The sequence below is a fragment of the Dreissena polymorpha genome, chromosome 1, assembly GCF_020536995.1.
Source record: "Dreissena polymorpha isolate Duluth1 chromosome 1, UMN_Dpol_1.0, whole genome shotgun sequence".
NCBI classification, from domain to species: domain Eukaryota; kingdom Metazoa; phylum Mollusca; class Bivalvia; order Myida; family Dreissenidae; genus Dreissena; species Dreissena polymorpha.
The window spans coordinates 98,389,235-98,410,078 of record NC_068355.1 but is presented as its reverse complement, the minus strand read 5'-3'; the positions used below and the strand labels follow the sequence as shown (position 1 = coordinate 98,410,078).

At 34.7% G+C, this 20,844-nt stretch overlaps 1 protein-coding gene across 5 annotated transcripts in view; it reads right to left on the bottom strand.

The window, feature by feature from the left end:
• Nucleotides 1–2,728: 2,728 nt before the first annotated feature.
• The window catches only part of LOC127841988 (protein yippee-like 1), a 40,292-nt gene continuing 22,176 nt past the window's right edge, over nt 2,729–20,844 (bottom strand). For all 5 annotated transcript variants that reach the window (XM_052371294.1, XM_052371266.1, XM_052371285.1 and 2 more), the window contains 2 exons: nt 12,926–13,034; nt 2,729–8,380 (listed from right to left, as the gene is read on the bottom strand). In XM_052371294.1, coding sequence (XP_052227254.1) covers nt 8,291–8,380; nt 12,926–13,034 — 199 coding nt within the window. In that variant the 3' untranslated portion in view covers nt 2,729–8,290. The remainder of the gene's footprint in view (nt 8,381–12,925; nt 13,035–20,844) is intronic.

Genomic DNA, 20,844 nt, shown 5'->3' with positions numbered 1-20,844 from the left:
TTCACTTAAAGGTCAAGGTCACTGCATATTCCTCATATGTATGCAATAAAGTACACGACGGAGTCCAGAATGCAACTAGGACATTCTTTGTGATTTTCAATAAATTGGGTCAAATTAATATAACATCATATCAAAAAGACCTCTCGCATTTAACAACAATAATGCTTGCTAAAATGTTAAGGTCACACTAGACTCTTGAAGTTTGTGTTTATACCTGATATGGTAACAGTGATAGAAGATGCAAATGTGACGTCAGTTCAGTTTTTAATAGCACATCTGCACATTATTTCAATATTAAATGTTGTATGCACCATGGTGCTCGCTAAAAGGTCAATGGCACATAGTCTTCACATGAAACATGCTGTGTTAAGCGTTCTAATTACGGTAAGTAGGTCACACATCACTAACTTCTGTTACCAGTGACATATAACAGTGGCATTGTCCCACAGCCAGATTTTTTTCAGCATTATTGTGTTTATTTGTTTTTATCAAAATATGAATGCAAATTATATTAATATAACTATAATTTTTATTAATTGCTTGCACTTGTCTTTGTAAAGCGTTTTAAACACCTGTCTCCTGATGCAGCGTTTTATAGGAACACCCTACTATGCAAATAAACAGGCATATGAATCAGCGGGCATTTTTGGGTAGTCGCTGTCACACTCTCTGTACAAGTTTGCTGACAAACAATGGAGTTAAATTACAATAATAAACTGATTCACACCTCACTTACTCTTTACAAAAAAAGTGAACTTTGTCAATGTCTGTCTTACAACTTTCATCAAATTTTCATCAAACTAAAAAAAAAATGTTGACATAAAATGGAGACCAAATTTGATGATCATTCATTTGCACCAGGCTTTATTGCCATTTGGTTTATTTAAACAAAAAGCCAAGTTTACTGTTTCCGCTCTCTTACTCATACAGTTTTCATTAAGGCTTCACCGAACTTTCTGCAAATGTTTATTGACACAATATGGAAGCCAAGTCAAATAACCAACCCGTGCCACACTGTTCAGAGTTATTTCCCTTTGTTAATACAAACAAGAGGGCCAAGATGGCCCTAGTTCGCTCACCTGAGAGGAGTCGTTTCATTCAATCTTTACCAAACGTCAAACTTGAACTAGATATTATCCAGACAAACATCCTGGTCAAGTTTCATCATTATTGAACTAAAACTCTGGCGTATGGAGTGTTTTTGTTTTTGTAAGATTTGACCTGGTGACCTATATTTTGAGTTGACCCCCCTTACCAAACATCAAACTTTGCTTACAAAAATAAATATTATGACCAAGATTCATAAAATCTAAAACAAAATTGTGACCCCTAGAGTGTTTACAAGGATTTTGTATAATATAATGAAAACTTGGACAATCTAAGGGCAATAATTATGGAATTAATTATGTGATTTTGCTCATTATCAAACTTGACGATCTTTCAGCAACTTTGATAAAGAATGCTTGAGAAATGTGAATGCTAGAATGTTTACAAACCAAATGTAGACAGGCGGACGGGGGACAAAGACCAATCCTAAAACCTCTATTATTAGCCTCGGTGACCTTGACCCCAGTGACCTCAAACCTTATCAAAAAATTAGAGGTTTATGCAAGGTACCTACATGCCAAATATGTAAGAGATTGGTAAAATATTGAAGGCGCTATGAGAAACTGTAACAAAAGTGTGACGGAAGGAAGGCGGAAGGAAGGAAGTAAGGAACTTCAAACTGGCAACTACATGCTACCCGAAAAATTTCGGGGAGCATACAAATCAAATATTCAAACAATGACAAACAAATATTTGAATATCATTTTCAATATTGGTTCCCATCCCTATTTAAAATAGATCAAACCAATGATATCAAGGAAACAAATGTTCTGACCAAATTTCATGAAAATTGGGCCAAAAATGTGACTTCTAGAGTGTTCACATGTTTTCACTATATACATATAGAGAAAACTGCCCCGCCCCCTGGCAGCCATGTTTTTCCACCGATCTGGACCATTTTCGAACTCGTCCGAGATATCAATGGAACCAATGTTTTGACCAACTTTCATGATGATTGGGCAGAGTGTTTACAAGGTTTCTCTATAGCCAAATAAGGAAAACTGCCCCGCCCACTGGCGGCCATGTTTTTCAAGGGACCGGAACTACTTGAACTCAACCATCATATCATTAAGACAAACGTTTTGACAAAGTTACATGAAGATTGGGCATGAAATGTGACTTCTACAGTATTTACAAGTTTTTATTTTTTTTGACCTAGTTTTTGACCCGGCACGACCCATTTTCGAACTCGACCGAGATTTCATTGGGACAAAGCTTTTGACCAAGTTTCATGAAGATCGGACAATAAATGTGGCCTATAGTGTTTACGCACAAATGTGAACGGATGGACGGACGACGGACAAAGACCAATCACAAAAGCTCACCTGAGCAATCAGGTGAGCTAAAAAGCAGTTTGTTTTCCAGCTCTCTTATCTCGTTCAATTTTCAATGAATATTCACCAAACATTCCAAGATATGTTTGTGCCAATTATATTGAAGTCAAGCTCCATAACCAGCCAAAAAATATTGCAATTTATGGGATCTATTTTTATGACAGCTTAAACATTGTATTTCTGTCCATGATAATGTTATAGGTGTAGTATTATTTCAACAGGAATCTTATTTTGTCAACATAGGACAGACACTGAAAAGCAATGAGAGTGAAAACAAATATCATAGACACGTTTAATAAGTTTATTAGCCAAAGCTTGACAAAGTTCATACTGAATGAAGACAAAAAATAACTCAAAATATGTAAAGAATGCAGAAAAATAACTACAAGTAACAAATTATGCACTATATCTAAACTGACAAATTACATACTGAAAGCACAACAAACCTGATTTAAAATGATTTTATATGAAGAAAACATGAGCTTAGGTAATGAAAGTCAATGGTGAAAAAAGGCTTTGTGTTCTACAGAAATGAGATGGGCTTGACATCCTAATGCACAAAATTACAAAGACTAATTAGGACAAAAATATTGCTTTCAAGTTTTAGATAGATATTGAGCTAATAAGTGAGTGAATAACAATGAATTACCGGTAAAGTTGAAATATCAATAACCTTACTGTAAAACAGTGACATAAAGTTACAGAATGGCATGTCATAGATTTAATTGCTCTGCTAACCTAAAAACCTCAGTATTAACATTGTACTTACATTGAACCTAATGGCTGTACTATAAGCATGTTGATGAGCTGGTAGCCTGTGCAGTGCACACAAGCTAATCAGGGAAGACACTTTCCGCTTGTATGAAATTGTTCTTTTTCAGGAAGTCACTTCCGATCAAAAATCGAGTGTAAGTGTCATCGTAGATTAGCCTGCGCTCCAACATATGTTGCACATTAGAGCTTCAAACTATTATTAGGCATTTGTTGGAAAATGTATACATGTCTTTGTATTATTTCAAATTTAAACTGGCAGACTTGAAATGTTGTTTTTAATAAAATGAATATGCACGGTGCTGTATATGTAGAAAAAATATATCCAAATGTTGTAATGGAATGCAAACATTTAACAAACATTTACACGACCACTTATTATATATAGTCAATGCATGTTACACGACTACTGTACAGTAACAATAATGCGTACTACATGTTGACAACAACTAAGTAACCCCACTGCCCACGACTTCATCAAACTCTAGAAATCTAGAAAACAGCACAACACTGGTCAACATCATCCCTGGTGTAAAAAACATACAAAATACATTCATGTATACATGTCATGTAGGCATCGATTGATCATCACACACCAGTCTTGTCGAAAATTGGCATAAGAATAAACGAAGATTTGCACGAAAATTAACATTTAAAGCATATAACACACCCATTCTACGTTTTTGCCCCTGTTCAATCGTGCCATTATTTCATCTTTGTATCCACTATTTGCTGACTCAATATTTTGTATGTATTCTTCCTTTTGATACAAATAAGAATGCAAACAAAGTGTGTGTGTTTAACAAAATTTTTAAAGCGAAGATAAAATTTATGTGAGCACTTATAGTTTTGGTTCTGAGAACAGTATTTTATAGTATTTTCTTCCAAAAAACACAAGGAAGTTACCAAAACATCATCTACTTTAACAATAAATAATTTTCCATTACAATAATTGACTAGAGAACACATATTTCATATATAACAATATCACAACATCGAAAACATCAGCACTAATGAGAACTTTCGTTAGTCAGGAATCACAGAGCCGGAGTAGTACATAATAATGAATACCAGGAGGTTACACACTAACAACTTTTTTATTTTGGCTTTTGGGTACAACAATATTATCAGAAACAAGAGCAATACATGTCCAAATCTTAATAAGAGTTAGTTGTAACCTTGTTGTTTACAAGCATTGAGAATTTTCTGATCCACACACTGGTATGGTGCTGTGTAACCACTAAAGTTTCATTAGAATGTACAAGTATTGCAACCCAATTATCACAGTCAAGCCTCAAGCTCTGAGATTCAAAACTTCGGGAAATATTCTCATAATTTTGTAGAAAATACTTTTCATAATATTGAGTTGTAGAAATGTTTTATATAACTTTAATAAGGATTTAGAAAAATATCGATATTGAGATGATGTCATTCTGACATTACCAAGGAATTAAAAAAAATATAATTCAATTACAATTCATATTCCGATAGAAAAGTAAAAATATATAATTGTACACCCCAATATTACTGCTTTTAATGTCTAAAAATCTTTCATGGCATATGATCTGCATATGTTCCATAATAAATAATAATTGTGGGGATTGAAAAAATGAACATTCAATGCCAGTAATAACAAACATACCCCTCATAGTCATAAGTCATCACAACATCACAATCAGACCCTAGCAAAAATAGCACATGGTTGCTGGGAACATAGTTAAAATATGGCCAGTGTCATACAAAAACGGGTCTTAAACCATACGTGGAGAGCGTGGCTCTAGATCAGCCTGCGCATTAACACAGTCTGGTCTGCTATAGTCACACAAGGTTATATGGTCTCATTAGCAGACAGGGTAGGTCCTGACCAGACTGCAGGAATGCCCTAGCTGGTGTTGAACTATGCTGGCTGTATTTGGCATAAGACTCATGTTCACATGATGTAGCTCATAATATTGACAAAAGATGCATTATTAACCCATTCATGCGTAGCGTCCTGAAAAAAGGACATTGCAAACAGCGTAAACCCAGATGAGACGCCGCATGATGCGGCGTCTCATCTGGGTCTAGGCTGTTTGCTTAAATGAATTTCTGTAAGAATTATTCTAAACATAGAAATAAATATACTAGACATCCCTAATTTTGGAAATACGTGGATCCAACTTTGAAGGATGGGAGAGTCCATTGGGCATGAATGGGTTAAGTTATTATCAATCTTATTGATAGTAAACAACATGCTATGATTGCAAATGTTCATAGCGCAAACACCCACATCAACAGAAGCTAACGTGTAATCAATACACTAAATCATGTTAATACTTGTGGTGCTGTAACTTGTTAGCAAACACCCACATCAACAGAAGCTAACGTGTAATCAATACACTAAATCATGTTAATACTTGTGGTGCTGTAACTTGTTCCTGTAATTTCAAGGAAAAGATGCACGGTTACATTACCGGTAATCATCACAATTTATATATAATAAGCATGTGAAGAGCACCGTTTCAAGATAGTTAAAAATGGAATTAAGTGCTGTAACTCAACATGTTTTCTCAATGACATATTGCAACATTTAAGCATAGTGCATTGTCACACGCTCAAGGAAATCTATTTGAAGTACAGTCTCTTCAATCTGTTAAAAACCATGTAATTTGAACATGCACATTAATACATTACGTGATACTTTATATCATTATTGTGTAAATCGCTTGTTCTTGTAACATTATAAATTACCTTGCATTGTTTAGTGCATTGTTAAGTGCATTATATTCATCAATTCATTAAATACTGTGAGATTACATGTATCCTGTTAGAATGAAAACAAGATTAATGTTATCCTTAAAAGAACATAAGTCTCAGCATGCTCATGTGGGGAGAGGCTACACTCATATGGGTTATACATTACAGAATTACAAGTTACAGAACCCAGACATGAATATTTGATTATACATGGATACAATCAGGTACAGATTGATATTCATACAAAGTGACCAGGGAAATCAATACAATCAAGTAGCATATTATCAATCAATAATGATGCATTTACAAACAACACAAACAATTCAGCCTTCATACGAGATCTTTGTTAACCGGTTATCAATTTGTCTGAATTAAAACAATATTTGTAATCTACTTTCTTGGTTATAGAAAAATAAAAGATTTCTGATATGTTGCACCGAAAATGTGTTGTTTTTCTGTGTTTTTCAATGTTAACATGTTAACTGAAAAGTTCTTTCCAAAATCATTTTTAAAAATGATGAATTTTAAAAATGCGATGCTATCATGTTGTTACCAGTATTTTTTTTTCTGAAACAGAAAACCAAACTTTCCATCCAATTTGGGGAAATATAACACTCATAAAGAAAAAAAATTAAAGAAAAGAAAAACTATCACATGAATACAATTTCCTGAGGTATCACAGGCTACAATATTATATTGTTAAACATGCTTATTTTTTTGGTCCTTTCCAAAATTGAAAATGATAAATGTTTTTTTTTAACACAAGACATGAGATATCATCAATTAAATTTACTTCTCAAATGATATTGGCCTACTCAACTGTTGTTATAAATAATTTAACAATAGCCCTGCATACACATTACATTAAATTATAAGCACTAAGACAAATTATCCCTTAAACTTGTGTCACATACACTAAAATTGCAAGACAAAAACAATACTGTTTACAATTACAAGCCTAAAACAAGACTATTCACTTATCAAATGCACTCAAAATCTGTATACAAGGATTAAATCACAAACACAATTCTAGTACCAATAAATTACAAGAAAAACATAAAATGGAACATTTTTAATATGAATGTAAAAACCTGACATGAAGGTCATTAAGAAGTGTTCAGATATCAGCTACTAGCTGTACACAACACCAGTTCCTCTGCCTCTCTTCCTGTGAGCCCAGTCCAGGCTGTTTCCATGGTTTCTCCATTATCAATCAAGACTGATGTAGTTCTGCAGAATTGCCACATATGCACTCTGTCTCATTAAAAAATGAAACCTTCCACCCAACTCATTACAGCAGCCTCCCTTAAGCAGTGATTTATAGTCAAGTTGTTCAATATAGGTTCTTTGTGGTAACATTAATCAACCTATGTGACTGCAGCTGCATTCTGCAGTATCCACTTACAGCACCATTATCAAACCATAGGTCTGTATATTTTCAGTCTCCATGCTGAAGGCATCAAATTAACCCTTTGCATGCTGGGAAATTTGTCTTCTGCTAAAATGTAGTCTGCTGAATTTCAAAAATTAGCATTTCCTTCATTTTTTTTCAAAGAATACTATCAGAATAGCAAACAGTTTGGATCCAGATGAGACACCACGTTCTGTGGCGTCTTATCTGGATCCAAACTGTTTGCAAAGGCCTTTAAAATTTGGTTCACGCACTGAAAGGGTTAATGGCCTTTTACTTCAAACATGTTACACATCAACTTTCCATGTCACATAAGCACCTTATAGAATTTTATTGGTATATATGTGGCAAAGGTCTAATTCCCCAAAGGGCTTAAGAGTTCCTTCCAATGTATACTGTCTTTACTGGAAATGTCCTTATGTCATAATACCAAGGCAAAGTCTCAGTCATTTTTATGCAAGATGAAGAATGTCACGCAGTTTTATTGTAAATGATTCAGATGAATGGGTGAAAGTAATGAAAGACCACACAATTATATGCAAGTGGGAATGTAAAATATTGAGATCCATCAAACCATCCAACGGTGAACAACATCAGGGGCGGATAAAATGAGGTCATCTACTATTCTTCCATTCAAGTTTGAATACTTTGTCATTTTCTATTATATGACTAAATAATTACATTGAATTCAACAGGGTGTCTTGTATCTATTTTCAACATGCTCCAAACAAACGTCAGAGATTAGACAAACTGCATCTTTACACAGCAATGTCTATTAGCCAGATGTTGAAATTATTACTGTCCCTCCTGCCCGCTGTATTTTCCCCTAATTTGTTATGTGAATCTCCTAGGTTGGGGCATCCCTTCAACCTAAATGTCTGTTGATAATTCCCCTTGTGTTCACCAGCAGAAGTCTGTGCTATGTTTGCTGCTAGTCCCACCCGTTATCCTTGATCATGTGAGCCAGCTCTATGATGAACTTCCCCTCCTTGTACTTCTGACTGGACTCGAAGGCATGCTCCTGTAATACAGCCAAATGAACAATTAACCCATTTATGCCTAGTGGACTCTCCCATGCTTCAAAATTGGATCAATTTATTTCCAAAATTAGGAATGTCCAGTATATTTATTTCTATATTAAGAATATTTCTTACAGAAATTCCTGTAAAGCAAACAGCGCAGACCCTGATGAGACGCCGCATCATGCAGCGTCTCATCTGGGTCTACGCTGTTTGCCAAGGCCTTTTTTCTAGACGCTAGGCATAAATGGATTAAATGACAGGAAACAATTCAATACCAGATTTTGCATAATCAAGTAAATAATGGAAGGAATATCACAGCCAAAAACTCTTATGTGATCATAAAACCCATAAATCAAGTATACAAACTAAACCAAAGATAAATATAACACAAATAATCTAAGCCTGTAATTAACCCTAATAGTGTTCATGAGTATCAGGTCACTATAGGCAAGCTTCAGCGTTAGGACTACCAGTGTTGTTCTGGAATTTATGAAGTTCAATCTCAACTAAAATGAATTAGCCACTTGCATGTAATATTAACTAATTACCAATGCAACCACTACTAAACATTATTAGTTTCTTTAATGCTCGTTTTATTTCTGAATTCCAGGAGCAAATGTTTGTTGAACAGATATTGCAACATTTTATGGCAAAACATGGAAAAAGATGGTGAAAATGCAAAATATTTTATACTTTGGCCAACTTGTTTGAAAACTGGTACCGATATATCGACAAAGTTTATTCTGTCTGGAATATATATTGGTTAATTATCTGATATTTGTCAATTATCCAATATAAGTCAATACCCAATATTGGTCAATGATCTGCTAAGACATGAGATAGATTAAGTGGTCTCAAGATTGATGTAAATAAACAACTTTCTGTCAATAACGGACTGATTTATTATCCAATACTTTGGACCACCAGCATTCTGATGTTTCCGAAACAGTCTTATAATATTGCACCAAACATATACATCAATCCACCTCCCTACCCTCCAATTCCCTTCCTTGATTACATATAAAGCCAGCAATGTTCACAAGCATGGAGTGATATCCAGCTATTCAACAGAGTTATTTTGGTACACATATAATAACCCATAAGTGCAAAACAGTCCCAAACACCCGTGATATCAGTATTATTTTTACACAAGGAGTACTGAACACTGAGGATTCAATCCATCTGTCCTGCAAAATGCACTTGATCTACCTCATGAATCCAATAAGTAAAACCACATACACCAAATGATGCAATTCCTTCAGGGTTAAAAATCATACAAAAGTACAAAAGAATCCTTCAACATGTAGACATTGTGTGTATATGACAGAATTAATTACCGTTCAACCATTTGTCCTTAAGGTAATAAAGGTTACTAAGACAACTAACTCTTTCATAACATGACCTTGTAGGTTATTTTAAGCTTCAAAACAACTCTCTCAAATTCAACATCATATTTACCTTAGAGGACAATTACATCACGCTGTTATTCAGCAGTTTTATTATTGTTTTGCTATTCAGATTTTATTTCAAATACAGGAAATACATAAAAGCATCTTGATAAACACCACTATGTGTATATTGTTTTACAAAAACATGGACAGATACAAGAATGTTTCAGTTTCTTGATATTATTGTTTCTGTCACAAGATTTGAAACAAGAGGGCCATGATGACCCTGAATCGCTCACCTGACTAACCAAATACAATCCCAACCCAGATTTCATCAAGATAAACATTCTGACCAAATTTCATAAAGATTTGTTGAAAACTGTGACCTCTATTGTCTACACAAGGTTTTTCTATTATTTGGCCTAGTGACCTAGGTTCTGACCCCAGATGACCCAAATACAATCCCAATCCAGAATTCTTTAAGACAAACATTCTGACCAAATTTCATGAAGATTGGATGAAAACTGTGACCTCTATTGTCTATACAAGGTTTTTCTATTATTTGACCTTGTGACCTAGTTTTCAGTGTTTTTTTTATGGCAATTTCGGGGCCGATATTCGGCCCCATTCCCCTAAAAAAAGAGTATATATTTTTCCCCGATTTTGTAGAAAAAAATCCCCTCCAAAATATTTTTTTTTTAGAAAGAACTCTCTTATGAAAAATATTCATTTCATAACAACTAACAAAGTATATAACAAATTAATAATATTATATGATTTTGAATAATTATAAAGAATTACATTAAATTAGTATTTCCCACATCAGTGTACTTTTCATATGAATTTCATGCTTTTCCCAAAATGGCCAGGAAAAGGCCGGATGTATCGATATATATTGTGTCAATATTTGATGATAAAAACATTTTAATGTGGTCCATTTTATTGATAAAAAAATGCTAACATTTGCCATTTTATCGATTAGAAAGTCCTAATTAGACTCAAAATGGCTAGGAAAACTGAGACTGTGCATGAAGGCTTAACTGTTTGAAACTAATGTTGAAAAAATCATTGGTATATTTTTTAGAAAAAGGACAGAGAAATTCAGCTGTGAATATTACATTCATACATACATGTGTATTCATATAATAAATTTCAGAAAATATAAGAACAAATTTTTAATTTTCCCCTTTTTTCTTAAAAACGACGCGTTTTTCCCCTTTGGACGGACCCCGCCACCATTCCCCTATTTGTGAAAAAAAAACACTGGTTTTTGACCTAGTGACCTAGTTTTTGACCCCAGATGACCCAAATACAATCCCAACCCAGTTTTTATCAAGGTAAACATTCTTAACAAATTTCATAAAGATTGGATGAAAACTGTGACCTCTACTGTCTACACAAACAAATTGTTGATGGTTTTTCTATTATTTGACCTAGTGACCTAGTTTTTGACCTCAGATGACCCAAATACAATCCCAACCCAGATTTTATCAAGATAAACAATCTGACCAAATTTCATAAAGATTGGATGAAAACTGCGATGACTTCTATTGTCTACACAAGGTTTTTCTATTATTTGACCTAGTTTTACCTAGTTTTTGACCCCAGATGACCCAAATACAATCTCAACACAGATTTTATCAAGATAAAGATTCTGACTAAATTTCATAAAGATTGGATGAAAACTGCGACCTCTATTGTCTATACAAGTTTTTCTATTATTTGACCATTTTTTTACCTATAAACCTAGTTTTTGACCCCAGATGACCCAAATACAATCCCAACCCAGATTCCATCAAGATAAACATTCAGACCAAATTTCATAAAGATTGAATGAAAACTGCGACCTCTATTGTCTACACAAAGTTTTTCCATTATTTGACCTAGTTTTTTACCTAGTGACCTAGTTTTTGACCTAAGATGACCGAAATACAATCCCAACCCAGATTTCATCAACATAAACATTCTGAGCAAATTTGATAAAGATTGGATGAAAACTGCGACCTCTATAGTCTAAACAAGGTTTTTCAATTATTTGACCTAGTTTTTGACCAAGTGACCTAGTTTTTGATCCCAGATGACCCAAATACAATCCCAACCCAGATTTCATCAAGGTAAACATTCTGACCAAATTTCATACAGATTGGATTAAAACTGTGACCTCTACACAAGCAAATTGTTGACGGACGCACACACGCACGCACATACGGACGCCGGACATCACACGGTCACATAAGCTCACCATGTCACTTCGTGACAGGTGAGTTAAAAACAAGCAAATTCGTTGAATTGATATCCCCCCGCCATTATACTTCTTGACACAAAAGTTTTCTGGACAGATGGACAACGCCAACGTGCATCATCCTTTTATCCATATATATACTCATACAAAGTTTCAATGAAATCCGTCAAAGCACTTTCAAGATATGGGTCAGGACACACAAAAAAAGCATTTTTTCAAAGTACAAAGGGCCATAACTCTGCTATTATCAGATGGTGTACAATGCCAATTGGCGCGCATCATCCTCTTATCCATATATATACTCATACCAAGTTTCAATGAAAACCGCCAAAGCACTTCCAAGATATGGCTCCGGACACACAAAAAAAGCATTTTTCAAAGTACAAAGGGCCATTACTCTTTTATTATCCGATGGTGTACAATGCCATTTGGTGTGCATCATCCTCTTATCCATATATATACTCATACCAAGTTTCAATGAAATCCGCAAAAGCACTTCCAAGATATGGCTCTGGACACAAAAGTGCCGGACGGACGGAAGAACGGACAACGCCAAAACAATATCCCTCCACCTATGGCGCGGGATAACAACATTTATTTCATTTTATCTGGGTATTAAATCATGTTGAATGTTTTCAGCTGTGATAAAAATCTCAACATGATTGAAGATGATAAACTTTCTCTCTGAATATTGATAAAATATAACTTACACTATGGGCTGCAATAAAAAATATTGAGGGTTTTAATTTAACATTTTAAACAAATGCCATGCGTGTGTTCCACCACACAACCTGTTATAATAGTGCAGTGTAAATCCCAAAATTATCCGTTTTGATTGGAAATTTTCAAATGTGGAGATTTCTCTGCAAAGAGCATGGAACAAGACGCACAATATTATCAACAAGTTCACTCACGTATTTCCAGCCGAGGGTAGTCTTACAGCACTCACAAAAGATGTCAGCGACAGCATGCAGACCTGTCAGCAGCACCCGCTCCTCAGCCGGTCCACACCCAATGTTCACGCTATAAAAAGCACAAATATCATATTGGGCTGACTTATACGCAATACATGCCTTAAATATTGAAATATTTTTTTAAAGGATAAGTTTTCATGCACTCAGGAATAGCACAAATATCTCAATTATATCCAAAGTTGCACATGCTCATGCTAAAATTAGCATAAATATATCATAAATAGCCAATGTTCATATAATAAGCACAAATAACTTAATATCTCAACTATCCCATGTTCACAATATAAAGTATTAAATAGCACATTGCCACATATCAGATTATAATCATTATGAATTGCCAATTGTTCACTACACATAATAAAACAATGGCAAATGTTCACACAATATACTGTCAAAATATGGTCCTAGACATCACAAAAGGCCAATTTTTAAAGTATTAAAAGCAAAAGTATGGTCACTAATATAACAAGTTGGGCACCTCTAATAGACTGCATGCTTATGCTGCCATTAAATTAAAAAGTACTAATAATTTTGATTTAGGATTCTGTACCCAGAACAACTAGACAAGAAGAGAACTGATACTAGTATTTATATGTCATCATTAATTTGTTATTTTAATTGAAGTTAATGCACACTTTTATAAAATGTCCTAATTTTAAATGAAAACTATTTTCATAAGAAAATTAGCATTGAAATATTGTTTGCATGAAAAATTGCTTAGTTGAAACATTGTTCAGGTTATGACTTACAGTATACATTTGTATATACATGTAGCTGTAAGAAGATAATAGAAATAAGTCACATGAAGCATACCATTGTTTATTACTTATTAACACACTCTGACTGAGGGACAGTGTACCTGCATACCAATGAGATTCGGATGTATCTACAGTACTAATACAGTTCTCAAGTACAAGTCTTATCTACAGTACTAATACAGTTCTCAAGTACAAGGCTGTTTTTGATCCGTCACACTAGAAATGTCACGTGCCAGATTGAAGCTTGATGCTAAATCAGTCTTCTGTCACCATAATTATGATGATTAAGACACTTGTTTGTTTAGATTAACATACCTATCAGTAATTTACTGGCGCTATATGTCACATTTGAAATGCAAATTTATACCTGTTTTTATCACATTATGTGCTGTATGAGAGATATAATATTACCCAAATATGTGAGCGGATACATCTTCGGTTTCATGAAAACAACTTTATTTAGATTATAAGCATAATGAAAACAGGTAGTTTTATTTCTAATGTGAAACATACTGGTTTACTATAAAGTTCTCAAAGGCATTTTAGAGCCACAGCCTGTCAGGTTTTTAACCCTTTCCCACTTAGAGGCAAAGTGGAAATTGCAGTGTGCCAACAGCATAAATCCAGAACAGCCTGCAAGTAACTGGCAGTCTGTTCAGTTTTTATGCTTATTAAAGCTCATCAGTATCTAAGCTTTGGAGTTGAAGCCTTAAAAACTTGAATCAAGTAAGAAAGGTCATAAATTAACAAGGGCTGTTTGTAAAACATGCATGCCCCCCATATGGGCTGTCAGTTGTAGTGGCAGCCATTGTGTGAATACGTTTTTTGTCACTGTGACCTTGACCTTTGACTTATTGACCCTAAAATCAATAGTAGTCATCTGCCAGTCATGATCAATGTACCTATGAAGTTTCATGATCCTAGGCCTTATTATTCTTGAGTTATCATCAGGAAACCAATTTACTGTTAAGAGTCACTGTGACCTTGACCTTTGACCTAGTGTCCTGAAAAGCAATATGGGCCATCTGCCAGTCATGATCAATCATCTGCCAGTCATGATCAATGTCCCTATGAAGTTTCATGATCCTAGGCGTAAGCATTTTTGAGTAACCATCCGGAAACCATTTTACTATTTTGAGTCACTGTGACCTTGACCTTTGACCTAGAGACCTGAAAATCAATAGGAGTCATCTGCCAGTCATGATCAACGTACCTATGAAGTTTCATGGTCCTAGGCATAAGCGTTCTTGAGTTATCATCCGGAAACCATTTTACTATTTTGAGTCACTGTGACCTTGACCTAGTGACCTGAAAATCAATAGGGGTCATCCGCCAGTCATGATCAATGTACCTTTGAAGTTTCATGATCCTAGGCCTAAGCGTTCTTGAGTTATCAACCGGAAACCATCTGGTGGTCGGACCGATGGACGGACAGACGGACCGACCGACATGTGCAAAACAATATACCCCCTCGTCTTCAAAGGGGGCATAAATATAACTTTTTAAGAGATTTCAAATATTTAACAAGAGCACGGCATAACGGCAGTTTTGAATCAATGACAGCTTGTCAGAATTTTTTTTTTGAATCTTTTTAAAGGTCACAGTGACCTTGACCTTTGACCTAGTTACCCAAACATGGGTGTGGCATGTAGAAATCATCAAGAAGCAGCTACATATGAAATTTCAAAGTTGTAGCACTTTGATTTAAGAGCCAATTTTCAAAACCTTAACAAAATGTTAAGAATTTAGCACGACGCGGACGTCGGACGACACGACGAGCTGGCTATGACAATACCTCGGGCTTTCTCAGAAAACAGCCGAGCTAAAAATATGTATCTAAGTGGTAAAGGGTTAAAATAATGAAGATTGGCTGTGACTTGTTTGGTTCACTCATTAACTTCTTTCATCAAAGACACTTATGATGTTGCTGTTTAATAAACACAATCATGTATATGTAAAGCCCTACGGGCAGATGTATGGCTCATCAATTGTTAACATACATATTTTGCATTGCTAGTACAGTCAATCTTGTATTAACCCTTTCAGTGCGGGAACCGGATTTTAAAGGCCTTTGCAAACAGTTTGGATCCAGATGAGACGCCACAGAACGTGGCGTCTCATCAGGATCCAAACTGTTTGCTGTTCTGATAGTATTCTTTGAAAAAAATCGAAGAAAATGCTAATTTTAGAAATTCTGCAGACGACATTTTAGCAGACGACAAATTTCCCAGCATGCAAAGGGTTAAGAGACCACTCAAGGGAGTAATCAAAAGTGGTCTCTTAATAAAACGGTCTTTGAATACAAAAGGCCATTCTGGAAGAATGCTTACCCTCAATTTTAAGGGTTGAATAGCATAATACTGCATTTTAAGAATCAAATTAGTTCTTTTCACTTTTCAAAATAATTGAATTAAATAATGGGCACCTGTGCTTTTTATACATGTTTTGTACTTAAAAATTTCAAAGACAACTTAATTTTTTCTTTTATAAAAGATGTTTCTAAACAATGTGTGCCCAAACCCCCATTTAACAATTGCTGCAAAATTGTCCCCCATACCTTGACCATAGATCTTTTTATTTGATACCTTGACCATAGACCTCTTTATTTGATACCTTGACCATATACCTCTTTATTTGATATCTTGGCCATATACCTCTTTATTTGATACCTTGACCATAGCACCTATTGATTTGATAGACCTCTTTACCTGATACCTTGACCATAGACCTCTTTTTGAAAGCCATTCAGGGTTATCCTTCATCAAGACAAAACACCAAACTTATTTATAAGATCCTAAAAATTCTTGCGATATAAGTCAAAGGGATGACTTTGTGGAAAGTTGGCATGGATTCATGTTTGATAAATCTGTTAGCATTCATTGATTTTGAATAAGCAATGTGTTAAATGCAAAAACATATACTAGTAAATAAATGTTTATGCATTGAATTACAGATTTTCTAAAATTATTAATAGTACTGGTTGGTTGTCACCTTATTGTAACAGTATTTTACACACAACTAGGAATATTATATATTATAAACTAGTTATCTCCTTTATGCAGCTGGGAAAATGAGAATATAGAACTGATGTATTTCATAGATCTACCATCATCAAATAAATGACACCTGAAGAGGATACCTTTCAAATATCGCCCTGCTGAAATTGTTTTTTTAGACGTTAAACTTGGTACAAAATATGCAGACGTTACATTCTACTAATGTCTGTTTACTTGTTAGATTTGGGGCAAGTTTGGGGGCTGATTTCTTGGAAATTGAGTTTGGATGAATTGATTTTGCAAGCAGATGTAATCTTCTGCCACATTATAAAATGCCTGGAAAGAAGAATATTGAATATCTCATTTGATGAGTTCATCACAACTTTCCCCTGAAAATAATGACTTGATCATGGGTTACTTTAATTTCAAACTGCTGGTACTGTACTTAATAAAATCACAGCTGCCTATAATTACTGTTATGAGACCAGAAACTTCATCTGCTTGATGGCTCACTCAAATTATCCATACAAAAATGAAAGAAGATGACATTTTTATTTTTAGCTATACATGGACATCACTGTTGGCACTAACACTTTCAGTGCTGGAACCAAATTTTGAAGGCCTTTGCATGCAGTTTGGATCCAGATGAGATGCCACAAAACGTGGCGTCTCATTAGGATCCAAACTGTTTGCTATTCTGATCGTATTCTTTGAAAAAAAATCGAAGAAAATGCTAATTTTAGAAATTCTGCAGACAACATTTTAACAGACGACAAATTTCCCAGCATGCAAAGGGTTAATGTGTGGAATTATCTCACTGATTCACTGTTGATGATTGGATGATGTGCTTCTGCAAAGAAGTCAGGGTATACTACATTTGTCCATCAGTGGTGGAGGATCTTTTGGTCCATAATCAAAGGCAATGGACAAATGCAAGATGGGCATAATAATCAATAATCGCTTATACGTTCAGAGTTTACACACTCCAGCTAGCATTTGTTCTACTTGTAATTGACAAATGTGTTACTATTTCAACAAAACAAACATGATAGAAATCCTGCAGGGAAATCATTGGATTTCCCTGGTAGTCTAAATATGTCAATAGTCTGTTGTACAGGACCATGGATGACACTGGACACAGTCTTTAGACCTAGTTTTCTCCTCAGCAGTCCATTAGAGATAACAGTTTTTTTGCCACAAACAGTATAATGTCTTCATCAACCTTGTCCTGGTTGTGGCCTAAAAACTTGCATAACAGGGAAAGCAACATGAAAGAACAATTATTGTTTATTATTTATTAACACAAACTGGCAGTCAAACCCCAAACATATGAATAAGGATCTTAGGAACAGTATCAATTGGGTAGTTACAGGACAAAATATCATACTATTTGAATGGAACTTTAGCAAAATACGAAAAAAAAATGTTTTTTTTGTTTTGCAGACTGGTTATGTATATATTTGTTAGCGCTTAGCAACAACATTTCTACCACATACTAGACAGGACACACAAAGAATTGTCAATTTCCTCTGATATTGACCGAACAATGATTGTATCAGTACATCCTTATGGCCTATTTAATATGACAGAGTTGAAGCACCTACAGGCTCTTTCCTTATACACAAAGAAAGGTACATGGGAGGTAATTGCCCTGGAGATAAAACTGGATTGCACAACTTACCCATCAGTACTTACTGGTTTACAATAACAGATCGGGAAGAATTATTATTGAGTGTAATATTTATCAAGACACATACATGTATTAAACAAAGGGTACAAAGGACAAAGAGATTTTACCACACAAATAGATTTTAAAATGACAAAATAATATAAATGTGGTCAGTATTTACTTATGAGATATTTGATAGTTTAAGATGGAACAAATATTATCGTTTGAGTTGTCTTTGTACTGAATAGAACTACTGTAAGCTTGATGTAGCTAGATACTGACACTGAGTTCAAGGATAAACTTTGTACAATAGATAAAGTCAGACAAGTACATTTTGGACTTGTGCCCATATAATACATACTGTAAGAGCCAAATGTGTTGGCACACAACCTAGTAGCAATACTTTTAGTCAGTTTTGTTTGCAGAAAAGTGCTTAATTTGCAGTACCGGTATGTTAGACCAAATTCCTTTGAAACTAAATAATCTATGGTAAATATGAATGGCTTATGTTGATGGCTAGCAACAATTTGAAATTCATGAATCAATATTTTACAATTTAAATGTTAAATTAATCTCGATAAAACAATAAGCTGATGTCTGGGAAAACTGGGCAGTGCAAACAGCCTAATCAGGGGACACATTTACCACCAAGACATGATTTTCATTTACAAGTGACTTACTTTAAATGAAAAATGTCCATAAAAGAGGACAGTTCCAAAGGCAATAAAACTGTGCGGACTGCAAAGGCTGATGATCTGTGACCATACTTTATGCACTGCAAAGGCTGATGATCTGTGACCATACTTAATGCACTGCAAAGGCTGATGATCTGTGACCATACTTAATGCACTGCAAAGGCTGATGATCTGTGACCATACTTTATGCACTGCAAAGGCTGATGATCTGTGACCATACTTTATGCACTGCAAAGGCTGATGATCTGTGACCATACTTTATGCAAATGCTTTCAGTTTTCCAAAAGAAAGGCTCATTTATATTGCTTATCAAAAGTTGAAAGTAACAGACTCAACCAGTGTTTTGAAAGAGGAAATCCAGGCATTGTATTCCTTTAAAGCTACCATTTTAGTTAATGACCCAGGATCTTCAGGCCATATGGACCACATATAGAACGTGGAGCAAAATGAAATGTTCAGGGGTGAAAATACTCAAGTTTTGTTTTTTGAATATATGTTAATTGCTCTCAATATTTTTCTTAGTATACATTTAAGTATATAACTTAATAAATAATAACTTCATTTTTTAAATAATAGAATATTACATGTTTGTATTATTTTCATGGTAACATTTGCATAAAACTGATGCAGGGGAGATAACATGAAGGAGTCAAAGGTGACACAATTGCAAAATGCTTGCATCAAAAAGCAAGATCCTGCTTCAATTGAAATCCCTGAACATTCAAGAAACTAATTTGACAAGAGCTTGATTTAAATTATTTGATCTATTTGAATATTTTAGAAATTAAACCATGACGTGTCTGAGGTCCTACCAAAGCAACTTTAATTCTCACGTATATTCAAATTTCAGTTACAGCTTGCTGTTCTCATGCCCCAGCTGCTGCTGATTTATTATCTTACATACAAACATTAGTTGTAGATATCATATCTATATTTACCGTGCACCACAAATAAACAGAGACATACAACCAGCAAGCAAGAAATATTCAGCTGGGAGCAGGTACACTGTTATATCATGCATTTGGTAAAAAGTTATTACTTCTCAAGAGTCTGTTTTCCTTCAAATGAACATACTTTGGCAAGAAACATTAAATGTATGTGTTATTCTCGGATATTTTACATGCTTCTAATAAAGTATGTTGCAACAAAACACACAATTTTAGTAGAAATTTGATTACAATTGCTTTAAATCTTTTTCCACCCTCATATTTCAATTTAAAACGTTATTATTTATCATTCATTATCATTGTGGTTTGTTACATAATAATTGTTTTGATCAGAAACCACAATGCAAGAATGCTGGTTTAGCCTCGCTATGGAAAAAACGAGGTTCAATTCATGTGCGTAAAGTGTTCAATCAGAAAAGCGGGACAAACTGAATTTTGGCTAGAAAGATAACTTCCTTTTTTAACAACAAAAAAAACAAAACAAGAAGAATGTGTCGTCCCTGATAAGCCAGTATGGATTGCACAGGCTTATCTGGGACATCACTTTAGGCTGGTATTCCATCTGTCCGTATCCGCATCCGCATATCCGCAAAAAAATAGAACAAGTTGAAATGCACTGTGCTCATTCCATTCATCCGCATCCACATATCCACACGCGCAAAAGGCGTCCGCAAAAGATCGCTCAAGTGAGCATTCTAATGCGGATGCGGACAAGATACGGACGGCATTTAGCTCGATGAGAGTCGCTGTCATCTCAAAAATCAACTGAAAAACTATCAAATTCGCGAAAAATT